General features: G+C 50.3%; 3 protein-coding genes across 5 annotated transcripts in view; 2 read left to right on the top strand and 1 right to left on the bottom strand.

Annotated features, from left to right (window-relative positions):
- Nucleotides 1–58: 58 nt before the first annotated feature.
- Nucleotides 59–24693, top strand: ALDH1B1 (aldehyde dehydrogenase 1 family member B1). 2 transcript variants are annotated; one of them, XR_011377533.1, is made up of 4 exons: nt 59–167; nt 15698–15906; nt 16512–16602; nt 18589–24693. XR_011377533.1 is itself a non-coding variant. In XM_030884301.2 (2 exons), the coding sequence occupies exon 2, from the start codon at nt 2225–2227 to the stop codon at nt 3776–3778; it is 1554 nt and encodes a 517-aa protein (XP_030740161.2). In that variant the 5' UTR covers nt 81–167; nt 2215–2224; the 3' UTR covers nt 3779–5068. The 2 variants fall into 2 exon arrangements, 1 of the variants encoding a protein (XP_030740161.2); XM_030884301.2 differs by lacking the exons at nt 15698–15906; nt 16512–16602; nt 18589–24693 and adding an exon at nt 2215–5068 and having other exon boundaries at nt 81–167.
- IGFBPL1 (insulin like growth factor binding protein like 1) lies at nt 12287–26958 on the bottom strand. Its single transcript, XM_030829770.2, has 5 exons — nt 26302–26958; nt 18270–18379; nt 17513–17629; nt 15738–15891; nt 12287–14597 (listed from the first exon to the last, which is right to left on the bottom strand). The coding sequence occupies exons 1-4, from the start codon at nt 26747–26749 to the stop codon at nt 15742–15744; spliced, it is 825 nt and encodes a 274-aa protein (XP_030685630.1). The 5' UTR covers nt 26750–26958; the 3' UTR covers nt 12287–14597; nt 15738–15741.
- Nucleotides 26582–27827, top strand: part of LOC115838658 (stimulated by retinoic acid gene 6 protein-like) — a 72677-nt gene continuing 71431 nt past the window's right edge. For both annotated transcript variants that reach the window (XR_009564280.1, XM_060300729.1), the window contains exon 1: nt 26582–27069. Coding sequence is in view for 1 of the 2 variants with exons in the window: in XM_060300729.1 (XP_060156712.1) it covers nt 27029–27069 (41 nt within the window). In the remaining variant the exon portion in view is untranslated. The remainder of the gene's footprint in view (nt 27070–27827) is intronic.

Genomic DNA, 27827 nt, shown 5'->3' with positions numbered 1-27827 from the left:
AGCGGGGCTGGAAGTCGGCGGCACGCCAGGCGCAGGCGGAGCCTCATTGGTGGCTGAGCCCCGCCACTGCGCGGAGGCGGGGCCTGCGGCAATCTCCCCGCTAGAGACCAGGCTAGACCTGTGAGAATCCGAACCTGCACCGGAGCGCGAGCGCCAACCTGCTGCAGGTAACTGGTGCCCTTCCCACTCGGCCCCCCGGGCAGGCCGCAGCTCCCCTTCCTGCAGTGGAGACTTCCTCTCTGGGTCTCGGCTTCCCCACGTGGGGGCCGGCCTTTCTGCCCCGGAGGCGTGCACTGTAGGAACCTCTTCACGCTTCCCACCCCTCCTTGCGCACCCGGGTATCGGGGTGGCGCCTTATCGCCCCGTGGACTCACACCCTCGAAATCTTCCGGGTTAGCTCGGCCTCATCGCTCCCGCCCACCGGGCCTACTGGGCCCCTGACTGGTAGCCGAGAGGCCAGGACACGCACTCCCTCCCCGCAGAAAGGGTGAGGTGGGAGCCACCCGGTCCTCGATGACCCAGAAGGTCCGGTCCTTGGCACATTGGGCGCTAATAGTGGGAACTGTAAGAAACTGTCCGTAGTACGGAAGAAACACAAAGCTAGGGCTGTGGGAATCCAGCCTGAGGCACCTATTCTTAATTGCTGTGTGTCCTCAGTGAGTCCCAGAACCTCTCTGATCCCCAGCTTTCTTCCATAATGAGGGTCATCAGGGCTGCTGGAAGCCTCGGTGAGTTAACTACTGAGAAGGTGGCCTAGAAACTGCAAAGCATGGTGTGCTTTGAGCAGTCCTCTTCCCGTATGCAGGTGGAGGCCCAATGCACACCCCACGTAGGCTCTAGAGTAGAAACAGCCTTGGCTGGGCATGAAAGCAGGCTTGCCAGCCTTGGTCTGTGACCACCCCTCCTGCCATTTGAACCCTTGCACCACCACCCCATGGATTAGTGACCCCGCATCCCCCTTATCCTGACCTCCCCTGGGACCCCTCTTTCCTCAGACCCAGGCCTGTTGGACCCAAGGCTGCTTCTGTCCCAGCATGGGGCAGAGTCCTGAGCAGAGTGGACCTGTGTGCACCCCTGACAGTTCTGCTGGCTCAGCTTCTTCCCAAGGGATGGCTTCCTGGGCAGCACTGATTTGCGTGGGGCCAGGGACCTGGCTGGGGTCTTGTTTTCCTGGATGAGTTCTCTGCTCCTTTCCCTCCCCAGTGGCAGAGGGTGTGTGTGCTGGGGTAGGGCAGGTGCAATTCCTTTTGGGGGCTGGTGGGGTAAGGCTCAAGAGAGACAGCAGGAGTGGAGGGATTGATGTCCTAGCTGGAGAGTAACTGCTTTAATGAATCTAGGAAATGTATATACCATTTAAATTACATTGAATAAATTATATAGACTGTTTAAATGTTATAGTTGTTTTAATAAAGTCTACACTGTTTTCAGAGTTGTAGGCAAGAGTAAACAGAGCCTTCTTTCCAGCTGCCGGACTCACTGCACTCCTGGGAAAGCTGAAGCCAGTCCCCCGGGGGGACTGGGCTGGGCTGGTTTCTGAGGGTGCCGCCAGCTCCGATGACCTGGGTGGGCGTGCCAGGCTTTTCATATGCACGACCCCATTCAGCATTCAACAACTCTGGCTCTGAGTCCCTTGGGGTTTTACTCTACCCGTAGGTCAGTTAAACAGCCTTAGTAAACAGCCTTTGTGGATACTTTGATGTTTCCTCTGTCTGTCATTTAATAACTACCCACTGAGCAGCTACTCTGTAGCCAACGTAATTCTAGGTATCAGGGACATAGCAATGAATGAAACAGGAAAAAAAGTCCCTGCCCTCATGGAGCCCATTTTGTTGGGGAGAGGCAGACAATAAACACAGAAGCATGTACATATACTATTTGGTATGTCAGATGGGGGAAGATAGAGCACAGTATGGGGGAGAGAGAGTCCTGGGGCTGAGGAAAGTTGCAGTTTTATAAAGGGTGCTCAGGGAAGGCCTTACTAAGAAGGTGACATTTGAGCGAAGACCCAGAAGAGGTGAAGGAGTGAGCAAGAGGCTAGATCGGACATGACAGAATTGAACCAGAGAGTTCTTCAGGGCTTCTGTAGCCCTTATGATCCATGTTTTCAGAGGTGACACCCCTTTATGCTAGAATCTTGGAACATCTGAGCTGTTGGGCCTTTGGGGGACCCCTGCTTCCCTCTCCGTGTTCACCCTGGCTCCTGTCGCTCTCCAGAGTACTCAGCATGCTGCGCTTCCTGGTGCCCCGGCTCTTTTGCCTGCGCCGTCTGGCCACCCCATACTCCTCAGCAGCAGCCCTCCCCAGCCCCATCCTGAACCCTGACATCCGCTACAACCAGCTGTTCATCAACAATGAGTGGCAAGATGCGGCCAGCAAGAAGACCTTCCCAACAGTCAACCCTGCCACGGGGGAGGTCATCGGCCACGTGGCTGAAGGGGACCGGGCTGACGTGGATCGGGCAGTGAAAGCAGCCCGGGAGGCCTTCCAGCTGGGGTCTCCATGGCGCCGGATGGATGCCTCAGAGCGGGGCCGGCTGCTGACCCGCCTGGCTGACCTAGTGGAGCGGGATCGTGTCTACTTGGCCTCACTGGAGACCCTGGACAATGGGAAGCCTTTCCAGGAGTCTTATTTCTTGGACCTGGATGAGGTCATCAAGGTATACCGGTACTTTGCTGGCTGGGCTGACAAGTGGCATGGCAAGACCATCCCCATGGATGGCGAGCATTTCTGCTTCACCCGGCACGAGCCTATTGGCGTCTGTGGCCAGATAATCCCGTGGAACTTCCCCTTGGTCATGCAGGGCTGGAAGCTGGCCCCGGCACTTGCCACGGGCAACACTGTGGTCATGAAGGTGGCAGAGCAGACCCCCCTTTCTGCCCTGTACTTGGCCTCCCTCGTCAAAGAGGCGGGCTTTCCCCCTGGGGTGGTAAACGTCGTCACAGGCTATGGCCCAACAGCAGGAGCGGCCATTGCCCATCACATGGATATCGACAAAGTTGCCTTCACTGGCTCCACCGAGGTGGGCCACCTGATCCAGAAGGCGGCCGGCGATTCCAACCTCAAGAGAGTCACCCTGGAGCTGGGTGGGAAGAGCCCGAGCATTGTGTTGGCCGATGCCGACATGGACCACGCCGTGGAGCAGTGCCACGAAGCCCTGTTCTTCAACATGGGTCAGTGCTGCTGTGCCGGTTCCCGGACCTTCGTTGAAGAATCCATCTATGATGAGTTTCTCGAGAGAACTGTGGAAAAAGCTAAGCAGAGGAAAGTTGGGAACCCCTTTGAGCTGGACACCCAGCAGGGGCCCCAGGTGGACAAGGAACAGTTTGAACGAATCCTGGGCTACATCCAGCTTGGCCAGAAGGAGGGGGCAAAACTTCTGTGCGGTGGGGAGCGTTTTGGAGAGCGAGGCTTCTTCATCAAGCCCACGGTCTTTGGTGGTGTGCAGGATGACATGAGGATTGCCAAGGAAGAGATCTTCGGGCCTGTGCAGCCTCTGTTCAAGTTCAGGAAGGTGGAGGAGGTGGTGGAGAGGGCCAACAGCACCAGGTACGGCTTGGCTGCTGCTGTGTTCACCCGGGACCTGGACAAAGCCATGTACTTCACACAGGCGCTCCAAGCTGGGACGGTGTGGGTAAACACCTACAACGTTGTCACCTGCCACACGCCATTTGGAGGCTTTAAGGAATCTGGCAATGGGAGGGAGCTGGGGGAGGATGGGCTTAAGGCCTACACAGAGGTGAAGACAGTCACCATCAAGGTTCCTCAGAAGAACTCGTAAGAACGGCTGCCAGGGAGCGCCAACTCTAGTCCCAGGATGCCAAAACCACCTACCAGTGGTTGCCAAACAGTTTTTTAGCCACGGACCCCCTTTATTTGTTCCAGATGAACACTTAGAGGAACCTCAACAAATAAAGCAATTAAAATGAGAGCTGCTCTAGTTAAAGCAGGGATGGGGGCTGGGCTCAGAGCCCTGTCCACCTGCACTCCAGCCCCCTTGGTGGCCCTGTGTTACTTCCATGAAACCTTAGGAGTCTCTGAAAGACAGATTAAGAAACACTGATCCAGACCATGGCTCTCAGTTCTTCTTACTGATCCAAGGACTTCCCGGTGGATTAACTGATGTCTTAGTGGGTAGACTCATCTCAGACATGGGATTGGAAGGCATTAGGAGTTTTAAGCTAGACCCCATAATCTTGGCCCCCTTCTTCAGTGACGTACCCTAAAAATCAAGGCTGCTTTTCTTTTTCTAAGTACCAGTTGCTGACTGGTTTGCTTGCTTGCATTGCTTCATTTTGCTACTGATTGTCCTTAATTTGAGGGAAGAGGTAGACAGAAAATGCATTTATATAACCATTCACTTAAAATAAGCTCAAACAGGGGCTTCCTTGGTGCCGCTGTGGTTGAGAGTCTGCCTGCCGATGCAGGGGACACGGGTTCGAGCCCTGGTCTGGGAAGATCCCACATGCCGTGGAGCAACTAAGCCCGTGTGCCACAACTACTGAGCCTGCGCGTCTGGAGCCTGTGCTCCGCAACAAGAGAGGCCGCAATAGTGAGAGGCCTGTGCACTGCGATGAAGAGTGGCCCCAGCTTGCCGCAACTAGAGAAAGCCCTCGCACAGAAACAAAGACCCAACACAGCCATAAATAAATAAATTAATAAAAAATAAATAAAATAAGCTCAAACAGCTCTAATGTCCATCAACTAATGAGTGGATAAACAAAATGTTTCTATGGAATATTTCTTATACTGTTCAGCCTTAAAAAGGAAAGAAGTACTGACACATGCTACAACGTGGGTGAACCTTGAAAGCATTATGCTAAGTGAAAGAAACCAGACGTACAAGGCCACATATTGTATGATTCCATTTATATGAAATATCCAGAATAAGCAAGTCCATAGAGACAGAAAGTATACTAGTGGTTGCCAGGGGCTGGGGGAGGAGGGAATGGGGAATAGCTGCTAATGGCTATAGGATTTCTTTTGGGGAGGTTTTGAAATGTTCTGGAGTTAGTGTTGATGGTTGTACAACTTTGTGAATATACCAAAACGCGCTGAATTACATACTTTAAAAGGGTGAATTTTATATGTGAATTAATTTCAGTTAAAAATTAAACTCACACATTCTGTTTGCAAATCAATTTTGTATCAATATTCTTTTGCTGCTGAACATTTTACAGAGTCTTGGGGATGGAAGGGACCCCGATAGTCAGAAGTCCCCTCCATAATATTTCTAGTTTTGATTTTGTTTTCTCTCACCTGAGTGACAATGTGCAACTTTAAGACCCACAGAGAAAAGTGCTGGGTCCTGCCTAAAACCAGTTTATTTCAGCTCTCATTTCAAGGCTTCTGCTGGCATTGTCCCTCCAACCCTCACCAATACACACCAGCCCTCAAGCCAAGCTCAGCGTCAGGGCCATCCTGACACGCTAGGGTTTGGGGAATTTCAAACCTGAGAGTTCAGTTTGTTTGTTGTTAGTCTCACAACTCCATTCCGCAGCTGATGGGAGTGAGACCAGGTCAGCCAGACCCCGATTCAGAAGCAGAATGCTGATCCTCTCTCTCCTTGTCTTCCATCTTTCTAGACCATGCTGCTCATGACTCACCATACTTTTAGGTCCACTCAGCCTTGTGAATGCACCCGCCCACCCCGTCATCTCTTTAACACCCCATTATCTCACCTAGGCATTGAAACGATTTTGTTCAGTATCTTACCTTGGAGTTGGCCTGAAACTGCTTCCTGAAGACTCAGGGTCTGTTTGGTCCCTTCATCTCGCCTTCCTAGGATCTCCTTTCTACACCATTTGTCTAAGGCTGGGGTGACCCTGACTGCCCCGCAAAGTGCACATTTTACCTAGTTTTCTTGGAGGCTATTGGCACTTTCCAACATCTCAATGTTTTAACAAATTCATTCCTCATTTGCTTCTCAATACTTCTAAACCGGACTTCCCTGGTGGTGCGGCGGTTAAGAATCCGCCTGCCCGTGCAAGGGACATGGGTTCAAGCCCTGGTCCGGGAAGATCCCACATGCCGCGGAGCAACAAAGCCCGTGCGCCACAGCTACTGAGCCTACGCTCTAGAGCCCACGGGCCACAACTGCTGAGCCCGTGTGCCACAACTACTGAGCCTGTGCTCTAGGGCCTGCGTGCTGCATCTACTGAGCCCGCGAGCCACAACTACTGAGCCCTTGTGCCACAACTACTGAAGTCTGCATGCCTAGAGCCTGTGCTCCACAACAAGAGAAGCCACCGCAATGAGAAGCCTGTGCACCGCAATGAAGAGTAGCCCCTGCTCGCCACAACTAGAGAAAGCCCGCGCACAGCAACCAAGACCCAACACAGCCAAAAGTAAATAAGTAAAAAATAAGTAAATTAAAAAAAAAATTTCTAAACCAAAGAGTTTTGTAGAGGGTGTCCCAGTATGGGGTGGGACTGGAAAAGGATAATCTTCTAGGTCCCTCATTTCAGTCCCTAAGATTCTGAGACTGAGGAGTCAAATAGGTCAGATTCCCAATCAGCTCAGCCCCCAAAATCCCTCTGTTCTCATCACCATTGCTCTGAATGTGGGAAAGTGTGAGCAGGGAGGCTGAACGGGGCATCATTACTGAGCGTGGACACTGCCTGCATGATGACTTCACTTGGTCATAGACGTTGCAATTCCGGGGCATCTACCCATTCGACAAACTTATACCAAGCACTTAGTTTGTCAGTCTCTATGCCTTACATGCCTTTGAAGTCTCACAATAATCCTATCAAGTAGGCAGTGGGGTTACCCTTTTATTCAGAGGAGGAAAGAGAAGCTGAGAGGTTTTGTATGCAGCTCATTTGGAGTAATTTTCCCATGTGCCTACACTATGGGCCAGGAGGAAGGTGTGATACTGTGATTTATAATGAGACATATATATTTGGTCTTCATGCATTTCTGGCACGGCTCCTAAAACCCTTGGAATTTCCTAAGTGATGAGAGTGATAAAGGTGTTTTTCGTTATGTTAATGAAGTGACTTTTGGGCCTTGTCCATCAGAAGCACAGGTGGACTTGTGGCTGGCATCTGAAGGGGGGGGTGGAGCGACGACGACGACGGACGGACGGACGACAACAGTCTAGTAAGACTGACCCCTAAATGGGATTTGGGTATCTATCTATCTGTCTCTGGGTAGTGTCAGAATTGAGTTGAGTTCTACTACCTGCTTGTGTCTGAGAATTGCTTGTTGGTATGGGGGACCCCCCCTTCTGAGCAACACGCACTTTGGAATTGGGTCCAGGAGACAGGGGAGGGGGAGGCAAACTAAGAGCACATATAATCAAACCCCGAAGCCTGGAGAGCCCACAGCAATGCCAAACAATCCCAAACACCCAACCCCTTTGCTGGAGCGGTCAGGCTGCTGCTCCATCACCCAGATGCCAGGCCACTTAAGAACCTCAGCTTGAGTTGGCTGTATTCTGGGTGTGAGGCTGCCCTCTGGTGGCCACTTTGTTAATTAATTTGAAGGCTAAGGTGCTGGCTCTAGGCAAGTTGTAGGGAAACAGAATTGAATGAGGCCGTCCCTGCCCTGCAGGGGCTCATGGTCTGGCAGGGGGATAATTACAGACCAAGGTGAAAAGTGATAAGTTTTAGTGAAAAGTGATAAGCTGTGATAAGTAGAAGTACAGAGACTGTAAGCTCACAGAAAGAAATAATATTAAGCACCCACAATGTTTGTAAAGCACCTACAATAATGTTTGTTATATCATTTAATGCTTCTGATTACCCTCAAGGCACTTATTATTATCATTCCATGCTTGATAAATAAACATGGAAGCCCAGCCATGTTCAGCTAGTAAGTGGAGCCAGGACTCAAATTCAGGTCTTCTGACTGCCTTCTGCACCCAGCTCAGCCCAAGGGAAAGGCCCAATGGCAGGAGCATGGGACTCTGCAGCATGAAAAGGAGGTAATCTGGCACAGGGATGCAGGAAGGGTATTCCTGGGAGAGGAAAGGGCATGGAGTCTGTGAGAGAGCACGGAGGGTGCAAGGAATGGTGTGAGGAAGGGAGAGACCTGAGAGGAGGCAGGGACTGGATGGGGAAGGGCCCTTACCCCTGCGAGGAAGGCCGCGTGTTGTCCAGCCACGAGGGTTTCAAGGGAAAGTGATTGGGTCATATTTTGGTTCCTAAAGCTGGCTCTGCTTCAATGTGCAGGATAGGTTGAGGGGTCAGCTTGGTGTGGGAGCCCACTCGGGACACTGCTGCCTATGCCAGGGATGCTGACCTGAACCAGGTGTGAGGGTGGGTGGGAGATCCTGAGAGCCAAGAGGTGGGCTTTGGGGTGTGGTGACAGACTGCTTGCAAGAGGAGAGTGAAAGTTAGGGTGACCCTGAATTCCTTGCTGGGATAACAAAGTGGGTGATTGTGCCCCCACTGGGAAAGGGAACCTAGCTGGAGGAGCAGGTTTGGGGACAAGGTAGTGAGTTTATTTATCTATTTGTTTGTTTATTCAGCACACTTCATTGAGTGCTGGCTATGTGCTGGGCAGTATTGTTGGTGCTGACGATACAGCAGGGAACTAAAGTCCTGCACATCCTCCCCATCAGGGGGAGGCTGACCATAAGCAAAATAAATGAAATATTTAGTCTGTCAGATGGTTAAGGTTATTAGGGAGAAAGGTCCTGCTGGGAAGGGGAATAGGGAATATGGGTGGGGTGGGGTAGGAATTGTTATCTTCAATAAGTGATAGACCATCTGAAGAGGTCCATCACTTAACAAAGGTCTCACTGAAGAGATGACAAAGGACTGAAAGAGGTGTGGAAATGGCAGATGCAAAGGTCTGGGGGCTGAAGCACACCTGAGGTGTCCAGGGAGCTGGATGGAGCAAGCAGTGGGGAGAGACAAGGACAGAGAAAAGGCCGGGCTGGGGGAGGGGCAGATGGTGAGAGCTTTGAAGGCCACTGTGCCGACTGGGGCCTTTACTCTGAACCGTGAAGGAACCAGAAGGGGAACAGGGCTGTAATGCGATCTGACATATTTTAAAAGGATCACTGGGTCTGCTGTGTTTTCAGCAGATTGCAGGGAGGGCAAGGATAGCTTGATCTTGATGATGCTGACATCAAGGGGCGGGTGGAGGATGAGAATTCTGTGAAAGGCACTAAGGAAAAGCAGGAGAACCTGGGAGAGAGGAGTCAAGAAGCCAAGGAAGGTGGGAACGGGAGGGAGCCATGGGTGGAATCAAGTGTTTCCAAGAGATCAAGTAAGAGGAGGCTGAAGCCATGGGGCTCCCTGGAGACCTCGGTAAGGGCAGGTTGTGTGAATGGGTGGGGGCAGAAGCCAGACTGCTGTGTGTTGAGAGCACCACTTAATCCCCCCAAGCCCCAGTGATCTGTACATTAACCCTAGATTGGAAGACCTTGGAAGGAAAGCAGGAAGGCACATTGTGAGGGCCTTTGAGAGCCCCTAGCCTCCCCATTCACTTAACTAGAGTGGACCGAGTGACCGTCCAAGGCCAAGGAACTCAGTGGGGTCAGAGCGTGGCCTGGATTACAGGTCTCTTGCCCCCAACCAAATGCTTTTCCCACATGTATCAGGGTAACATTAGGTGCCACAACAAATAAACCCCCAAGTTTTCAGGGTTCAACACAACAGTGCCTTATTTCTTGCTTATTAGATAATAATCTAATGCAGGTGTGGTTAATCAGCACTTGTCCTCCATGTGGAGATTCAGAAACACAGGTTCCTTCCATCTTGGCTCCACTGTCTACAGTACTTCTTGACCATTTTTATGTTACGTATTCCTTTGAGACGCTAGTGAAAGCTAATTTTTTTCACCAGAAATAAATACACACATGCACATCCACACAAAATCTGGCACACTTTCAAGGGGCTCATAGACCCCATGCAGTCATCTATAGAATTCCTATGAGTCCACAGGCCCAGGTGAAAACCTGCTGCATGGGGCCTTAGAGACCTCACGTCCCCTGTTAGATGGGGAAGAAAGCACAGAAAAGGCACAGCTACTTCTTAAGGCCCTGGCATTGTCGTGGAATGCACTGCTTCCATGCCCAGCCGTTGGCAAAAACCATCTGACCCAACTGAGGTGCAGAAGGAAGCGGAAACGTAGTTATGGGGACATTTCCATGTTGTCCTCAAGTTTTGGAGGACAGCTCGCTCTGGCACACAGAAGCACCTCCTTGCAGTTGTGCACAATGGTTAGAGTGTGTCTTACAAAGATGCTTTTAAAGCTTAATCCTCTTGTGGGCTGTTCACTCCTACCTTCCAGCCTTACTCAATGCTGTTTCTTTCTCCTTCCTTCTTTCCTCTCCAAATTCAGCCCATTGTCTTGGAGCCTTGTTGGGGACCTACCTCCTCCAGGACGCTTTCTCTGACCATCGCAATCAAGTCATCTCTGGCCCCTTTGAGCTCATAGCACCCACCCTTCCTTTAGTCTTGCCTTGTGGAAGCTCTTGTTCGTTATCACAGGTCTGATTTTCTGTCCCACTAGGCTGTGTTTCGCGCAGACCACCAGCATGTCTGATCTGACTCCCTGTGTCCTTGCCACTCAGCTCACAGCCCTCAGTATCCCCTAGAGAGTGGATGGTGCATGTCCGTTCATGCATGGGATCCTCAGGGCAGCAGGACAGGGCAGTGATGCTGACCTGCCTGGACTGATGAGGAAATGAAGGCTCCTAGAGTAGAGGCAAGTGCCTCAGACCCACAAACCATGGCAGGGTTTGACCTTGGTTCCGGGTCTTTCAACTCCAAATGTAATGCCTACTCTATCCCAGGGATGACTGCAGCACCTTCAGTAGCAGAGACAGGTCCAGCTCTCTGCACCAGGGCTGCTACTCCGGGGGCTGTGAGCAACAGTAGATCCCTCAGCACCAAGCAGTGCCTGGCGCCCAGTAGGTGCTCTGTAGATGCGTGTGGTGGGTGGATTTACCAATGGAGGTGAGAAAAGCTTCTGCTCCCTGCCTCCCATCCCCTAGCATTAATGATTTTTACTCTTCCCCTGACATCCAACCACTCCCTAATATCATGGGGGAGATTTAGGATAACAAAGAGACAGCCATAGTGAAAGGAGACACAGGTGCAGTCAATGCTGAACTCAGAGGCAGTCATGACTGTAAAAAAGTTCAGGCTCCAGGAGAGAGGTGTCAGCTTGAGCTGAGAGTGGGCAAGTGTAGCCACTTCTGCCCTGGATGATGGGCTCCCTACGCTCTGAATTCATTATTCAGCTGCAGACACCAGGGCACTTTAGTTTCCCTTAATTAATTAAAATATCACATAATAATCATTCTCTGATTTAATGTTCAAGAGGCTCTGGCGAAGGCTGGGGATGAGGAAATTTATTATGGGAGACTGTTCACTGTCAGCTGGTTTGCTCATTCTTATTAATCTTTCCTGCATCATCCACCTCTGGAGGAACGGAGAGGGCAGTGTTTTTTAAAGACATGGGATTAATTTCACCCTAAAACTTGAAGAAAAAAATCCATTTTGACTAAAAACTACCCTTTCTTGTTTAAGGTGGAAAGTGGATACCTTTGGGATTGAACACTAGCTTTTGGATTATCTTCCTCAAGCCTAGTTATAACCCAGTTGACAACAGAAGACTGAGATTCAGGCCCACCTCTTATAGCATCAAGTCCAACCTCTTCTGGTGGCAGTTAGGGGTGTGGCCAAAAACTACCCCATTACCTGCCACTAGAGCTCTCAGCCACAACTGGTCACTACTCCCCATGCACAAACTACACTGCACTTCTCCACCCCTGCTCCTTTTACGTGCTACTTCCCTAGCCTGGAATCTCCCACATCACTTCAATCCCCAGCTCAGATGGCTCTCCTCTTCCAGGAAGTCTTCCTTGATCTCCCCCTACTCTGATCACAAAGCAGACACCTTGTGCTGTGTGGCAGGATGGCAACCTTGTCCCACTCATCCCCACTCAAGTCTCACCTGAGTGCAGGGCCCAGGTCCCACATACCTTCATATTGCCAGTGTCTGCACCCTCTGGCCTCTGGAGAATGCTGTTCCGTGTGCATGTGGGGTAACAGTAGAATGCTTATACAGTGGGAGACACCAGTTCAGAGGGAGTTAGAAGGATCAGGCTGGCAGTAGATGATTAGTTAGGGCTGGTTAAAAATTGCAAGCAGGGTGACCAGGTACGACAGTAACCACAGCTCAGGTGTGAGAGGTAAGGACAATTCGGATGACAGTAGTTGATGTGGGCAAGCGAAAGAAGGGAAAGATGCATAAGGGATGATGGAGAAGTATCAGTGGTACCTGGGCCCACCTACAGCAGCGTTCCAAGGACAGAGACCACAAAGACTGTCCCTAAAAACGTTTATTTTCAGAGTGCAGGGGTCCTGTGACATCATCACATCTATGAAAATAGGGTAGAAAACATAGGCTCTGAGGGCATCATGTTTCCAAATGATAAAAGCCACAGCACACATTCGCTTAGCCTCTGAGAGGTCTTGGGGCTCTCGCAGTTGAAAAGTCATTAGGTTGGAACAATCATGCTAACCTGCCTTTTTGGTTTTGGTGAAAACTTCAGACAGTGTAACATTTATTATTATTATTGTTTGTACATCATTACGAGGCTACACCCAGCCTCCTGCGGGCTTGATGCTCAGCCCTGTCACCCCGGGGCTCCATCTACCCTGCTCTTTGGGTCCACATCCAGCTCTCCAGATTTGACTGGGCAAATGTGAGGTGATTCAACTGATTTTGCTGAATGTGCTTATTAGCAGATGCATGATGTTGTTCTACTACCTTCTCTACAGTTCCCTATTCCTCTGACATGGTTTCACTAAGTCTCTTCCCAAGCCATCTCCCAACCACTCAAATCACAGAGGAGTTAACTGCAGACTTGGATACGGAAATCACTGCCGTGGGGTTTGGGGGAGCCTAGTAGGGAGGGGACGTGAGCAGATCCCCTGGAAGGCCCAACCTCCAACAGACAAGGACAGCTTCCCTTTTGATCAGGTTCAATTTTGACTTTATTTGAAGAAGGGGTTCCAATGTTTTTAAAGTTTGAAAACCACCCATCTAGTTTCGTTCCCTTATTCAAATGAGGAATTGAGGTCCAGAAAGTGAAGGGGACTTTCTCAGGGTCACCCAGAAAGATAGGGGTGAATTCCCAAATGGACCTCATGTTTCTGGATTCCTGGGCCACCCTCCTGCTATGTACGTCAGGGTGATGCCACCCCAGCATTTCAGATGTGGAACAGCCAGGCTTAAAGGCAGAAAATGCAATTCCAGAAAGGACTCCAAAATGCAACGCCCAGTGTGAGTGGCTTGAGAGTGTTGCTTTAAAAGTTGAGATGGACCTTAAGGAGAATCCCTGAAACCTGTGGAAATGGCAGCATCTTCCTTTCCATAGTTACGAGATTTTTCTGAGAAGCAGCACCATGGAGTGGAAAGGGTGCCAAAGAGGACCAGATGCCCTCAGCTCCTGTCCTTCTCAGAGGCTTTCAGGCCTCAGGCAAGCGCTTTACTCTCGGAGCCTGGTTTTCTTCATCTGTAAAGGGGGAGGGACATTAATGCTTATCCTGCCTGCCGTCCCAGAGATGGGAAGTGACCACAGACAGGACAGTGTTTCTTGAAATTTAACAACTATCCATATGTGAGATCTCAATTCTGATTTTAAAAAATTTTAGTCCCCTAGGGGGTCTATTTTTTTAGGCCAGATATTAAATATTCTCCTTTTTTCTTTCTTGATTAAAAGAAAAGAAAGAAAGCTTTATTTCTGGTTAAGGTCAAAACATCTCTAAGTAAAATGTATTCTACTACACTCTAATTCCACAGCCCAGAGAGAGCAGTTAACCCCATTTTTACAATTTGATGTCCAAAAGCCAGGTCTCCACTGCCAGCTTGGTTAGAGAATGCTGGGCCTGTTAATAAGTGGACATCTTGGTCCCCAGATGCCCAGCCAAGGGGCCCCCGAGTCTGGCTAAGTTTCCGTCTAGGACTGAGTCTCTTTAAAATGGGAAAGCAGCAGGAATAGCAGCTATCCACACCTTCATATGAAGCAATGGCATTTGTTTTTGAGGGAATATTATTGCTAAGACTACACTTCCCATATTTTTTCTGTAGGACCGTCTTACTCCAGGATGGCAGTGTTTGAAGGGACATGGGTAACATCCAGTCCAAATACCACATTCACAGCTGAAGAGAACAAGGCTCAGAGAGGGAGGGACCTACCCAGTTCACACAGCAAAGTTAGAGAGGTCAGGCAGAGGACAGCAGGACCCTCCCCCCTCTTCCTACAACACATACTAAGTCACTAATCAGCCCTAGACAAATGAGGTAAAGAGTCACAGCTGACACACACCTCGGTCCAGCCCTTTAGAATTACAAATATACCTAAGGTGACCTTCCCTTGGAGGGAGAAGTTAAAAAAAGAATTCTCACAGAGCTATTCATTTCAGAAGTATAAAAAGGCTACATGCAGTCCGTTTTCCCAATGTTTGCCCTGCTAAAAACTACATCTGCATACGAATCTAGTTTGCATCTAATTTTTAAAAACATACGAAAGCGGTTATCTACAAACACAGTTCTTCCAATTCTTCACAAAGCAAACAAGATCCATGACTTGACTTTTCCATCATCCTGTAATCAATGTTTCTAAGACCCTAGAAGAAAAGAGGGACAAGAATTAGAGAAAAAAAGCCTGCCCTGTCATAGTCAACTATGTGTTAGATGGAAGGTGGGGGAAATGCCCCTAACTTTAAATCTCTCCCCAACCAGGAGTGGTGCCGGTGGGAGCAGAGATGCCTGTGGGGGTCTAGGAAATACATGTAAGGCCAATGGATGGGCATTTCAGGGAGGCAGATTCCAGCTTAATGTGCGGAAAAACTTTCAACTATTGGAAAAATCCACAGATGGTTGTTTGGTGGTAGTGAGCTCTGTGTCCCTGGAGGTATGCAAGCAATAGCCGGCCAATTCTGCATGTTGTAGAGGGAACTCACGGACTGGGCTGAGGCAATGGTATTAAAATTCCATGGCTCTTTGTGACCCCTTTGAAAACTCATTTATAGTAGACTATATTCATACCCTGGTATCATTTCTGTTTTTAAAATATAAATATATGTACTTATAAATTATACATATATTTAAAACATGAAACATACATACACACACATATGTACATACAGAAGTATACATACAAGTGTACAGGACAAAAAGTCTTGATACTTGACTTTTTGATACATATATATAACTATACACATATATAAAAAACTAAAAGTTAAGTATCAGGAGGGCAACTTTAAGAGCCTCTCCTCACTGCATTCCTATTTGACGATTTTACACCTTACATTTTCCTCCCTGTTTCTAGAAGCTCTAACTACTTGCAGAGCTACAGACAAGGAAGAACCTGGGAATAGACCCATGAAGCTCAGACTGTCTTCTTTGCGGGCATGTTTTCACCTGGGTGCTGTCATAGTGACCACATCTGCTCTCTTAGCACCCTCACTGGGCGGACTTGGAGAAATAGAAAAAAATAGGTGGTCTTTTTCACCTGACGGACACCCATAACAGTCACAGCTCTTGACTTTGCATCCTAGCGGGAAGCCCAGTGTGATACGTGTGTAGAACATACCACAGAGTCTACCTGCCAATTTTGTAATATGTTCCTACTCTTGGTTTGCATTTCTCTGGTTTCCTTGATTCATGTATTTTTCTTCTTATTTATTATGCATCTTATGACTCATCTCAATCTCCCGTGACACAGGTGTACAAATACTGCAGATGACTTGGAACATGCACATTACCCCCTCACATGTGGTCATCTGGACCTGGGAAGCGGGCGGCTCTGTACTGGCTCCGATCCACCACGGTGACTGTGCCGTGCGACTGGGCCTCCCCAACCGCGTTGGCTGAATGGCACTGGTACACCCCCTCGTCTTCCTTCCTCAGAGGGTTGATCTAGAAGTTAAACAGGCAAGTTTGTACAGTCATATATGGCATAGCAAAATTACTTATTTAGTTCTCAATGATTCTGAACACTTACTCCTTTTCAAAATAAGACAGAGCTCACCCTCTATTTCTCTTCTTGCCTCGGCTGCCGAGAAAGAGTTAAACTTCCTTCTCAGTACCCTCTCTATCCTGGCTCTCATTTTAATATTTCCTCTGCATTTCTGCCTTTTACTGTGAGCTACCTGGTCCTTTTATTGAAGGTGATAGGTATAGATTCCAAGGAAAATACTGCAAACTAAAAGAACAAAACTCTACTGACCACAGAATAGCCCTCAAATGCTCCCAACGGACGCAGCCTTTACAAAATAACACCAGAGACAACCTTCCCCCACCTCTCCTTGTAATAAAAGGAGGGGAATATGCTTGATGTGAAAAAGCCATGGACCCAACTGCATTCTGAGTCTCTGAGCTGGGTGGAGAAGTTGCCCACGCTGGCCGAGATGGGGGTGGAATGAGGAGGACACCCTCAAGGGCCCATCTCACGCCCCTGCAGAGGAGATCCACGGTAGCTCCCTCCTCTCTTGCTTTCTCTCGTCATAACAGCTTCTCTCCACTGTGAGTCACTACAGACTGGAGAGGGTATGTGCACCCTATCTCATTTTGATCCCATGGTGGCTGAAGGCGGAGCATCGTTATCCTCACGTTACAGGAGACTCACAGGTAAGTCACAGACTGTTAGGGTCACTGGACATGGTCCAGTCCAAGGCCCTCTTTTTATGGTTGTGGACGCTGAAGCTCTGAGAGGTAGGGTAACTAGCCCCACTCGGGCCCCCATCTCGTCACTCCATCGCCCTTTTAAACACAGGGCATTCCCTCTTCTCAGCCAAACTGCCGCACGTGGCATAGAAGAGCCCTGGAGGAGGGTGTGAATCTGCCATCTTCCGTCTTTATCAGCCATGTGGTCTCAGGCAAGTGTATTAGCTTCCTATGGCTGCTGTTGCAAATGACCACACGTTTAATGGCTTAAGACAACACAAATTTATTATCTACAGTTCTTGAGGTCAGAAGTCCGAATGGGTCTCAGTGGGCTAAACCCAAGGTATCAGCAGGGTTGCCTTCTTTCTAGAAGCCCTAAGAGAAGCATTCTAGAGGCTGCCTGCAGTCCTTGGCCTGTGGCTCCCTCTTGCATCTTCAAAGCCAGCAACAGTAGTTCATGTCTTCTGACACTGCCATCTCTCTGGCTCTCTCTCCTGCCTCCCTCTTCCACATTTAAAGGACTCCTGTGATTATATCGGGTCCACCCAGATAACCCAGGATAACTTTATTAAAGTCAGCTGATTAACAACTTTAATTCCATCCTTATTCCCCTCTTGCCACACAACATACCATATCCACCAGTTCCAAGGATTAGCATAGACATCTTTCCGGGGCCATAATTCTGCCTACCTCTGAAGATCACTTCTGCTCTCAGGGGTTATACTACCTGCCTACTTTCCTCTCAGTTACTGTAGCGTCCAAGGAGAAATGGATCAGAGTATTTGAAAGGTGTAACATGTTATAGAAATACAAAAGGTGCTTTATAAGGGCCAGTCAATAATAGCCAATAATCCTAAACAAATGAGATACTCACCAAAACCCAGGCCGTGGCTGCGTGGTCAGAAGGGCCCCCTTGCACCTGGACAGCTATATTGATGTGGTCCCCAGGCAGGTCCTTCAGCACCTGGGTGCCCTCAGGAGACCGTGTGACCTACAGAGGACAGAAAAACCAGGAGTGATTTAGAAAAAGCATTTCTGGATAAGGACCACCCCACAGACACCCTCGTTGTCTTCACCCTCCTGCTGACTTGAAGGCTGACCCTAGTATCTCTTATTCCTATTAAATGCCAGTTTCTTCCTAAGCCTGAACGTATGTACAGACAGTGCCCCCTGCTGGACAGCGAAGATGTAGACACCACCACTATCAGAATCTCATTGTCTTTCACAGGGCTGTTGAGATAAGGAGACAACATATGCCAGTCTCTCAAAAACTGAACTGCAGAAAGATCTAGTTTTGGAATAGGATTGGGTCATTTGCCACCAGCCAAGTCTTTCTAAAACCCAGATCCAGTGAAGGAAGCTCTAACTTCATCCCAGCTGACCTAGGCTAGATAAACAGCAGAACTTCCTGGACAGCTAAGTGGCAGAGGGAGCAAATGGCAACACCCCTTCTCTGGGGAGACGTTTGGGGTAAAAGTTTTGAGGCATAAATCTGGAGGCAGAGGAGTGGAACATAAGTTTTTTTTTAATCCTCCAATTCACATATAAACACACACACACCCTTAAAAAACATTTATACACCCCACCCCCCCCAAACACACACACACAGAGAAGTTCTTGGATATAAATACCTTCCTCCATGTGACAACTGGGGCAGGCACAGCTCTCACCTCACAGGACAGGGATGCCTGTGCCCCGGTGACATTGTGAACACTCCGGGGTGGAGTGATGACCACAGGAGCTGGGAGAAGAAGACAAGGGAAGACAGCCTTGACCCTGATCAAGCCCCCCACATCTAAGATACCCTGCCTGCAGAGAGCATGTTGGGGCAGATGAGAGCTCCCCACAGAAAGGACACACTTATAGGCAAGGAATCATAGAAGAGAGTTTTCTTAGACCTGGAAGGATGCCTACTTGTTTCCTCCTAAATTGCCTTTGTTCTGCCAACAGGAAAACAGGGATCCAGAGAGGAAAGGCGACTTCTCAAAGTCGCCCAGCATGTCTGTCTGTGGTCTCATCACACTCCCTCCCAGGATCCCTTCCAGGACCCCAGCTGCCATCTGCTTACAGCTCAACTACACTGACAGTGCGCCAGGCTCCGGGAGGGGCTGGTGTCACTTCACCCAAGGCAGAGTCTTCTACCAGATGGGCTTTTCTCCTTCCGCATGGAGGGCATTTCAAAGAATAACGCCATGCAGAACAGCTGCCCTCACCCCCTGCTGAGACCCCCTGCGGTTCAAGATGCTCATTTGCATATCACAGGCTCCACACACCTCCCCATCCCCGAGGATAAAACTGCAGGCATGGACACCGCCTCGCTGCGTGGAGAAAGGTAAATCAGGGAATCCAGCAGTGTGGTGCTAGGCTGCCAGCACACTACAGAAAGGACAGGGCGGGTGTGGGCTCGCTGGGCGGGACAGGAGAGCATGTGGCATTTGAGTTAGACATTCTTAGCTGATACTCCACACTCTGCCCTTCTCCCTGTGCCTGGCATCTGCTCTACTCACACTGGAACTAAAAGAATCAAGTCCAACTGCCTCAGCTTTCAGGCCCTCCGCCCGGCCCTCAGCGTACCTGCCTGCCCTGCCCTGCCTTTCTTCTACGTGGAGTGCGCCCCCAGCTCCCCATCCTGAGGGCCTGGGGGTGTGTCCTAGTCCAGGACCAGGGCGTCTGCCCGCTTTGACTTACTGAAACCCAGCCTGCCTTGCAGTGCAGGTGCTTCATCTCCACGGACCCACGCTCGCAGCTGTCCCCGTGGGGTCTTGGGCGAGGCGCAGTGTGGAGGCTTGGTGAGGAGTATGCTCTCTGCTCAGGTCTGCTGTCTGTAAGATGGGGATAATACCCCCTGCTTCACAGGGCTGTTGAGCTGATCTTACCACGTGATGAGTGTGAAACTGAGGGTTTGAGTTAACACAATATGCAAGTGGGGGGCAGGGGAGGCCTGTTAAACAGATGACTCCGCGAAGAAAGGCATGACAAAAGAGCAAACACATTCACCCTTGGGCCATCAAAATGCAGAGTTCACGACTCTTGGGGCTTCATCTGGGGACTCAGACATCCCTGCAGCCCTCCACAGGCCAGCCTTGGAGAGAGAAAGGGCCCTCGCCCACCTAGGTGGGGCTGCAATGAAAAAGGAGAACAAAGGGAGAGAGACAGAAGGCTGGAGCAAGAGCATGGAGAGAAGGAGTGAAGGGGCGCAGAAATGAGACTGGCCTGACCCCTCCAGACAGACTGGGAGGCAGACCCTGTCAAACTGGTGCCAAAAAATCTCTGGGAAAGTGTCTTAGAGCTATGGAGTCTCAAACTGGAGGGGCCCAACTCCCCAAGAGCATGTGCCTATCTGTGACGGGCTCATCTAGTCTTCACTTGCATGCCCCCAGTGATGGAGAGCTCACTACCTATGAAGCCAGGTCCTTCCGTCCTTGGCTCTGCTGGTTAGAAACCTTGTTCTCACCTGGAGCTAAAACTCACCTCCTGTAACTCCCACCTATTAATCTCAGGGCTGCCCTCAGGAGCCCCACAGCACCTTGGGTGCCTCAAATGGCTTCCAGTGAGTTGAATACAGACCCTGCCCTCCTCACCCCCAGGCTGCTTTCTTCCCCCTCAGCCTGATCAGCTCACTCCTTCAGCTGTGACCAACTGAACGCCCTCCAAGCACCACACCGCTACCCACAGCCCCGATTGTAGCCAGTCCCCTGAATGGACTAAGGTTCTAGGCTTCTAACATTGCCCAATGTGACCCAGCCACCTGCTGACCGCTACAAAGAACCACAGCACTGCTGTTCTCTGGCGGAGCCCCATCTGCAATGGATGACAAAGAAAGTCTAATTTATTCCAACCCCCTGCCAGCATTACTTCCTTTGGAGCCCAAACCAGTCGTCAAATGGCTCACTGTGGGAACAATCAGACCTGCATCTTATTCCAAAGCCCTCAGTAGATTCCAAAGGGACACTCAATCAACATGCTTTACTTTCTTTCATGTAGAGTCATAAATTTTAAATGAGATTTCATCAGTCCCTTTCAGGCCTAAATGAATAAGCCAGTAAATCACATTTCATCTTTCTCTCTCTTTGCATTTCCCCCTTTTTCCATAACTACAATTAAGAAAGACCATCTTGGAAATACTGCCTTTGCCACTAATTTCAAGGCAGAAAATAGCACTTCTTTTCCAAAAGAGCCCCCTGCTTTTGGTGATAAAGTGATGTTCAAATTTTGATTTCTTTTTAAATGTACATACAGTACATTCATTCCTTCTAGTATACAGTTCTAAGTTTTGGCAAATGCATACGCCGTGTAACCACCACCATACCCAAGATACAGCATTGTTCAGTTATCTTGAAAATTGTCCTCATGTTGCTTAATCTGTTTTTAATTTTAACATCTGATTTTAAATTTAAAATATTTTTATCCATAATAGCTCTTTACAATCAGTCATCATTATCATGATAGTATTAATGGTAATAATACCACCCTTCTGCTTACAGGCTTAAGCCATTCGATCCTTCCAGCAATCTCCCCAGCTGCCAGATGGGGGAGCTAGCCAGGGTTACCCAGCCTTAAACAGCTGGGTGAGGCTATGAGCCCAGCGGTCTAGCTCTGAGCTCTGTCCCACACCATCCTGCCTTCTCCTGAAATGACAGGGAGTTCCATGTCTGCTACTCCTTTCATCCTCACACCAGCTCTGTGAAGTAGGTGCTTTTAGCCCCACTTTACAGATGAGAAATCCAAGGCTCAGAAAGGTGAAGCACCTGGAGGAGTGAAGATGCAAACCCAGGCACGCTGATTCCATTAATCCCACATGGATTTTTAAAGTGAAACATTTGTTAGCCATATGGACTCCATTCCAGAATAAGAAAGAGTTCCTTAGGGATTGTGTTGGGGGCCCCCAAGATAAGTCCCAGGATCAATGATTTGCTACAAGGACTCACAGGACTCGGCACAGTTTACTCACAGCTGGGATTTATTACAACAAACAGAGACAAAGCAACTCAGCAGAGGGAAAAGAGGCTCATGGGGCAAAGACCCGGGAAGCCAGGAGCACACTTTGAGGAGCCTCTCCCAGTGGAGTCACACAGGACGTGCCTAATTCCCCAGCAACGACTTGTGACAACACGTGTGGCGTGCCCTCTACTAGAGAAGCTCACTAGACATTCAGTGCCCAGGGTTTTTATTGGGGTCCAGTCCCCCAGCCTCTGCCTCCTACGTACCAAAATTCCAGACTCCCAGAAGTAAAGCAGGTGTGCAGCATAAACCATGCTGTTTGTACAGTGAGCTACTCTTATCAGTTCTGGAAACGGTGGGAAGCCTCCCCACATCCAAATTCTCAGACACCAGCCAAGGGTCAGCCTCGCCAGCAGGGCTTTCTAAGGATAACAGCCTCAGGCCTGCTATGTTTACTCTTTTGTGCACAGAAATGAAACTCTCCATAATCACCCCAGAGAACAGCTCTTGTGAAGATACCATTAAATGGGCAATGTATCCTTAACCCTGGCAGGACATTCCCAGTCTTACTGTCCCCAAGGGCTCATTCGAGTGTGGCGCTGGGGTCCTCCACATATGACTACCACAGGCAGGTTCAATCCTGTCTCTGCCACACTCCAGTTTCTTCTTTAAAATGGGCACAGGAGTCCATTCTCTCCGCTGTGCCCTCTACACAGGCTGTTGTGAGGACAGTAAAAAGACCTCTTGCCAACTGTAAAAGGCTTCCACGGAGGGACCTGAGGACTCGGCAGGTTGTGCCACCCCAAAGGGTGGTCTCCTCGAAGATGCCCTGCCTGCTCAGGACCCTCTACTGACCTCTGGTGAGTGGGCCTACCGGTCGGGCCCCGCCTGAAGGCTCCAGAGGCCGTGGCCCAGAGCCCTCACTCTGGCGAGCCCGGGGCGCAGCCTCTCACCTTGCTGCTGCCCGAGCTGCCACACTCCTGGAAGAGCCAGGGCTCTCCTTTCTACCTGCCTTTGGCAAGAGTCATGTGGCTTTCAGGAGGGAGGATGGTGTCTGGTCAGCCCGGTCTGTGAATGTGCCAGCTTTGTCTCCCTAGTTCTTCCTTGCTAAACACTTGTTTCCTTCTGCTTGTGTCAGCAACAGCCCTGGAAATGCTAGGCTGGCACAAACCCACCCATCAGGTAACAGAATAGTCACCCAGGTGGGCACTGGGGGTGGGCCAAATAGCACCAAGGGAAATTCAAATGCCCGGGGGCCTGGTCGCTAACCATTGGGCAAGCTGCTAACAATTTCCTCCTTATCTGCAAATGAGGATAATGACTGTGGCCCTACATCCTCCGGGGTGAAGGGAGAGAATGAATGTGACTGTGTTATTAACCGTGTGGATCTATACAAATGAAAGGGATCGATATTGCTAAGTGCGTGGGGATCTGTCCCCCCACCCCGTCAACTGAGTGTCTTTGATGGCTGGAATGAAAGATCTTCCTTAATGCCTCTGAGATTTCTTTAAAGTTAATGGCGCTCGGGAAGGAAAGAATATCAGAAGTCATCCGCCAGGAACCCATCTGCTCGTATGAAAAAAGCACACAACCAAAGACTTTAATAATCAACACACTGAACAGCCCTGACAATTTATGCTAATAGTCAACGTGAGGATGTGGAACCAGAAACAGCTTAATCCGGCTCCCTGCAGCCTATGCCTCAAGCCCCCTCCCTCGGCATGAAAGGCTTTTGAGCACGAGGCCCCCCCTTCTTTGTCCCTCTCACAAAGTGGTATTCGCTGCCTCTCCTGGTTACCTGGTAACACACGCCTTGCACAGACTGAGGTTTCTAAGTGCAGCTGGAATTTCAACCGAGGCGAATTTTCTAAGATTTTGGATCTCAAGAGCTCACTGAAGCTTCAGGGGCTCAGTGCCCCCACGGGCACTGGCACGGGACCCCGTTCCTATTTAATGCAGCATTCAAAACACGACCTCAACCTGCTTTCTGCAGGATCCCAACCTCCTCCCAATGCTAGCAAACAGGATGCGTACATGGAACAAAGCAGCCTTTTATTTTATTTCATTTATTTTTGGCTGCGTGGCATGCAGGATCTTAGTTCCCCGAACAGGGATTGAACCCATGCCCCCTGCAGTGGAAGCTTGGAGTCCTAACCACTGGACCACCAGGGAATTCCCCCAAAGCAGCCTTTTAAAGTAATGATAACAATAACAATTACAGTATTGTCACTGATAATAACAGTAACAACAACGCCATGCCACCTTACTGTTGAGAAATGGAACTAATAACTCAGTAGAGAATGAAGTGTCACCCTGCAGCATGGCACTCAAGGCCTGCAATAAGCCTGCCCCAGACTACTCTGGGTATCATCTCCTCTGCCAACCATCCCACTGGGTACTGCCCACGGGTCCACTGTTCACACTCGGCCCAGGATCTCCTTCCTCCTTGTATTCGTTCATGCTGTGCCTCCCCATCCCCCCTTCTCAACCCAGGAATTTTCTACCCATCCTTCAAGGCTCCTCTCAGGTGCCTCCCCTTCTGTGAAGCTATACCTGTTCCTCTCAGGAGCCATCACCTGGTGCTAAACAGAGGAACCAGCAACAAGCCTTGGGGGAAAAAAGGAAGGTGGATTCAGACTGAGAAACCCTGAAGATTCAAGGGTAGCCAATTTGCAGCACCTTCCAGAGTGCTAGAGGTGCATGGCCCCATCTGAAAACAGCCAGGAAAACTCAGGCTGGAGCCCCACCTCAGCTGGGAACTAGTTATGTGGCTCCAGGGAATTCGCTTCTGCCTGCCTCAGTTTGCCCTTCTATTAAATGGGAGTGAGACCTGGCCAGGGTAGTTGTAAAAATCAAGGAAGAAGATGGAATGCAAAAGCGATTTCCAACAGCAAAGAATTATTCTTATGTGGGAACATAGTGGGTCTTCAATACATGTGTGTTGATCAAAGGATTACTCTCATTAATAGCATTTTGGGGCATTTCAGAGAGTAGGGGGAAAGGTCAGAATTTAAGCCTGAAAACTGTTTCCAAATGCCCCTCAGAGGCATGGGTAAGAACACTTCCCACACTGCGGGAGCCTAATATTTACAGAGGCCTCATTCCCTTAAAGTCAGGTGCTTGCTTATTTGAAGGCACAGGTGAGGACTGAGGAGGGGTGATTTTATTACCAATATTGAAGCAGAACAGCTGCTGCTCTGACAGTCTGTTTCCCTTCAAGCAAGGTCCCCAGGGGCATTGTTAAAAAGTGCTCCTGCCAAGTCATCTGGATAAAGGATGGCTTGAGGGCAGCACAGAATGAGGTGCTGCCTTCCCTGGCTGGAAAAGATCCCCCGTCCACACCTTCATGCTTCACCAGGACACAAGGGCAGGGGGGCCACACAAACATTTCAGGACAAAACGAGATGGGGAAACAGTGCCGGGGTCTGGATAGTGGCTGATGACACAATCGCTGGTAGGGAAGGAGAGCAAAATTCTGGGGAGGCCCGATGCCTGTCACTAATGGGATCATTAAGAGCAGCTTCTGAATTGCCTCTGTTCGGCCCCATGAACATCTTTACTCCCAGGGCCTGTGCCTGAGGTGGGCTCAGAGCCCACAGATCAGAGTGGAGGGGCTGTCACATTTACTTGTCATTTGGTAATTTTCAATGAATTAGGGGTATGGGGCTTCCATCTGCCATCTGGCCACACTCTGGTAACCATGGCAACCGCCACCTGCCTGACTTAACACTATCAAGTCCTGTCCTGAAACAGTACTGAATAGGGTGCCGGGGACCCAGAAGCTAGCCAGGCTTTACAGATCACCCTGGATGAGTCCCTTGCCCCATGGGTCTCAGTTTCCTCTGCATAACAGCAGATTTGGTCTAAATGCCTTCAAGGCAGCTGTCTCTTAGGAACAGAATACCAGCCCTGGGAGGAATCATCTGAGACCATCAGCACAGGTTAGAGTCTGGGATCTGGTCAGCATTTCTCATGTCTCCTGCATGTGAAGTGAAAGTGTTACCTGTCTGGAAACAAAGAGACCTGCCTGTGAATTAACTGCTGAGGAAAGCAGATTGTAAAAGCAGGTGACAGGAACGAGAAGAAAGGAGACAGGACTGTTTAAATGCCACAGGGCAGAAACAAAGGTTTGAAGTGGAGGAACCTCTACAGTGGCTCCACAGGGGCTGACACAGCCCCTGGAAGGAACCAGCCCAAGGCTGCAGCCAGGGAAACACCAGCCAGCTCTCTCCTCCACTGGGAGCCCCAACCAGGAACAGCCAGCGGTGACTTTCCTGTGCTTCGGGGGCTGCCTCAGACCCCCCAGTGGGCAGCACATTATTTCCAAGTTTCCAGGGACAGGGGCCTTCTTGCCTCATCTCCAGTAGGAACACCCTGCTCCCCAAACTCCCAGTCTCCTGGAGGCAAACATGCCAGGCCTGGAAATAACTGTACCAGCAATTACTTAAGTACCAAAAGGGACAGCAGGCTCATCAAAATTACGACCAGCTCGGTGGCTGGTGTCTCCATGGGTTTGGTAAGGAAGGGTACAGGTTGTGGATTCCTGCCCCGGCCTCCTTAAGTAACTGGCCAGGTAAGGAAAAACTGACCCGAGGGAAAACTGAGGCCCGTGCAGTGCTGTCCATCGCGGCGCACGGGGTGATCCTTCACCCCATAGCCCAGGGGGTCGGGGTCCCTCTTTCTTTACCCGCCCCAGTAGTGCAGGGCAGAAGCCAGACTCACCAAATTCGCAGGGTCCGTCCCGTGCCTTGTGCAGGTGGCCGGGGTGCGCGCGCGGCACCTGCCGGGCGCGCAGGCGCAGCGCGCAAACGCTGGGGTACGAGCGGCCGTCGGAGCCGCAGACGGCGCCGCGCTGCGCGCACACGCAGAGCCCAGTGCCCTCGGGCCCGGCCCCCGCGGCGCGGCTCGCGCACACCAGCCCGGGGCCGCAACGCACGCCGGCCCACCCCCCGCAGCTCGCGCCCTCGGCGCCCAGGCAGCGCGCGCAGCAGCCGCACTCGTCGCGCGCAGCGATGCTGGGCGCGGGGCAGCGCGCGGGCTCGGGACAGCGCTCCGGCCGGCACGGATCGCACTCGGGGTTATGGCCGCCCGCGCCGCGGAGCCCGAGGCCGGGTGCCGGCTGCGGCTGCAGCAGAAGGAGCAGCAGGAAGAGCACGGGTGAGCGTGGCATGGTCCGCTCTGGCACAGCAGTGGCGCCTCTGCCTGGAACTCCGCTCAGCTAGCGCGGCGCCTCCACCCCGCCCGCCTCGCAGTCGCTGATTGGCCGGGCCTGCACCGCGGGGCTCCCGCACTCGGCTGCTCGGCCCCGGACTAGCGCGGCCCGGTAGGCTCCTGGCCCGGCCCGGGTTCCGAGCTGGAGGGGTGTTCTGAGACCTGCTCTCCGACAGCCAATGGGCTCTTGGAGACCCAGTCGGGGCGGGAACTTGCCCGAGGTCGCTCTGGTAGAGCAATGATTGGATGTACGGTCTCCGGATCCGAGGTTAGCTCCAGGTACTATTCCACTTAATCCAGAAGGATGCGCTCTTTTATTTTATTTTGCATTTAGTAGTTTTCTAAGTTTTATTTTAAAAAGGGAATATATAGTTTAAAATTTCAAAGTTTACAAATGGATGTAACTATGAAATGAGGGCTTCCCTTCCACCCTATGACCCAGTATCCCACCCCCCAGCTTCAGGAGGCCACACCTTTTATCAGGTTCTTGGGTATCTTCCCAGGAATTTTGTATGTTTATAAAACCACGTATGATTGCATGGCCCCTCCCTTTAACACACACACACACACACACACACACACACACACAAGCATGCTCTACACATTACTCTGCACTTGGTTTTTCTACCCACGGTATTTCCCATAGTTTCCCTACCTCTTACCATCTGTGAAACTGACCGTCTGTAAATACAATCAATGGAGTGGAGTTTAACTGGCTTTTTTCCGCCATAATGCTACATAAAGTCATGGTGCATCTCAAAGTCAGCCGTGACTTTGGCTGTGATGAGATGGTGATACATTTTGGATTGTCCTTGGACATTTTAACTTTGCAAAGTGTTTAACTGCACAAAAACGTAGTTATTTAACCAGTTGTTTTCAGTACTTTCGCTACTGCAGATAATGCTCTGATGTCCTGGAGCACAAGCGGCAGCGTATCTCTGGCATAGTGGGGCGTGCGTGTTGGGAAGACACAGTGGAACAGGTTCTTTCAGTCAGATTTTTATTCCTATGGCCCCTGTGCTTGCGCAGAGTCAGAC

The sequence above is a fragment of the Globicephala melas genome, chromosome 6 (genome assembly GCF_963455315.2).
Source record: "Globicephala melas chromosome 6, mGloMel1.2, whole genome shotgun sequence".
NCBI classification, from domain to species: domain Eukaryota; kingdom Metazoa; phylum Chordata; class Mammalia; order Artiodactyla; family Delphinidae; genus Globicephala; species Globicephala melas.
Note: the sequence above shows the minus strand (reverse complement) of the source record. Positions and strands in the feature narration are given on the sequence as shown.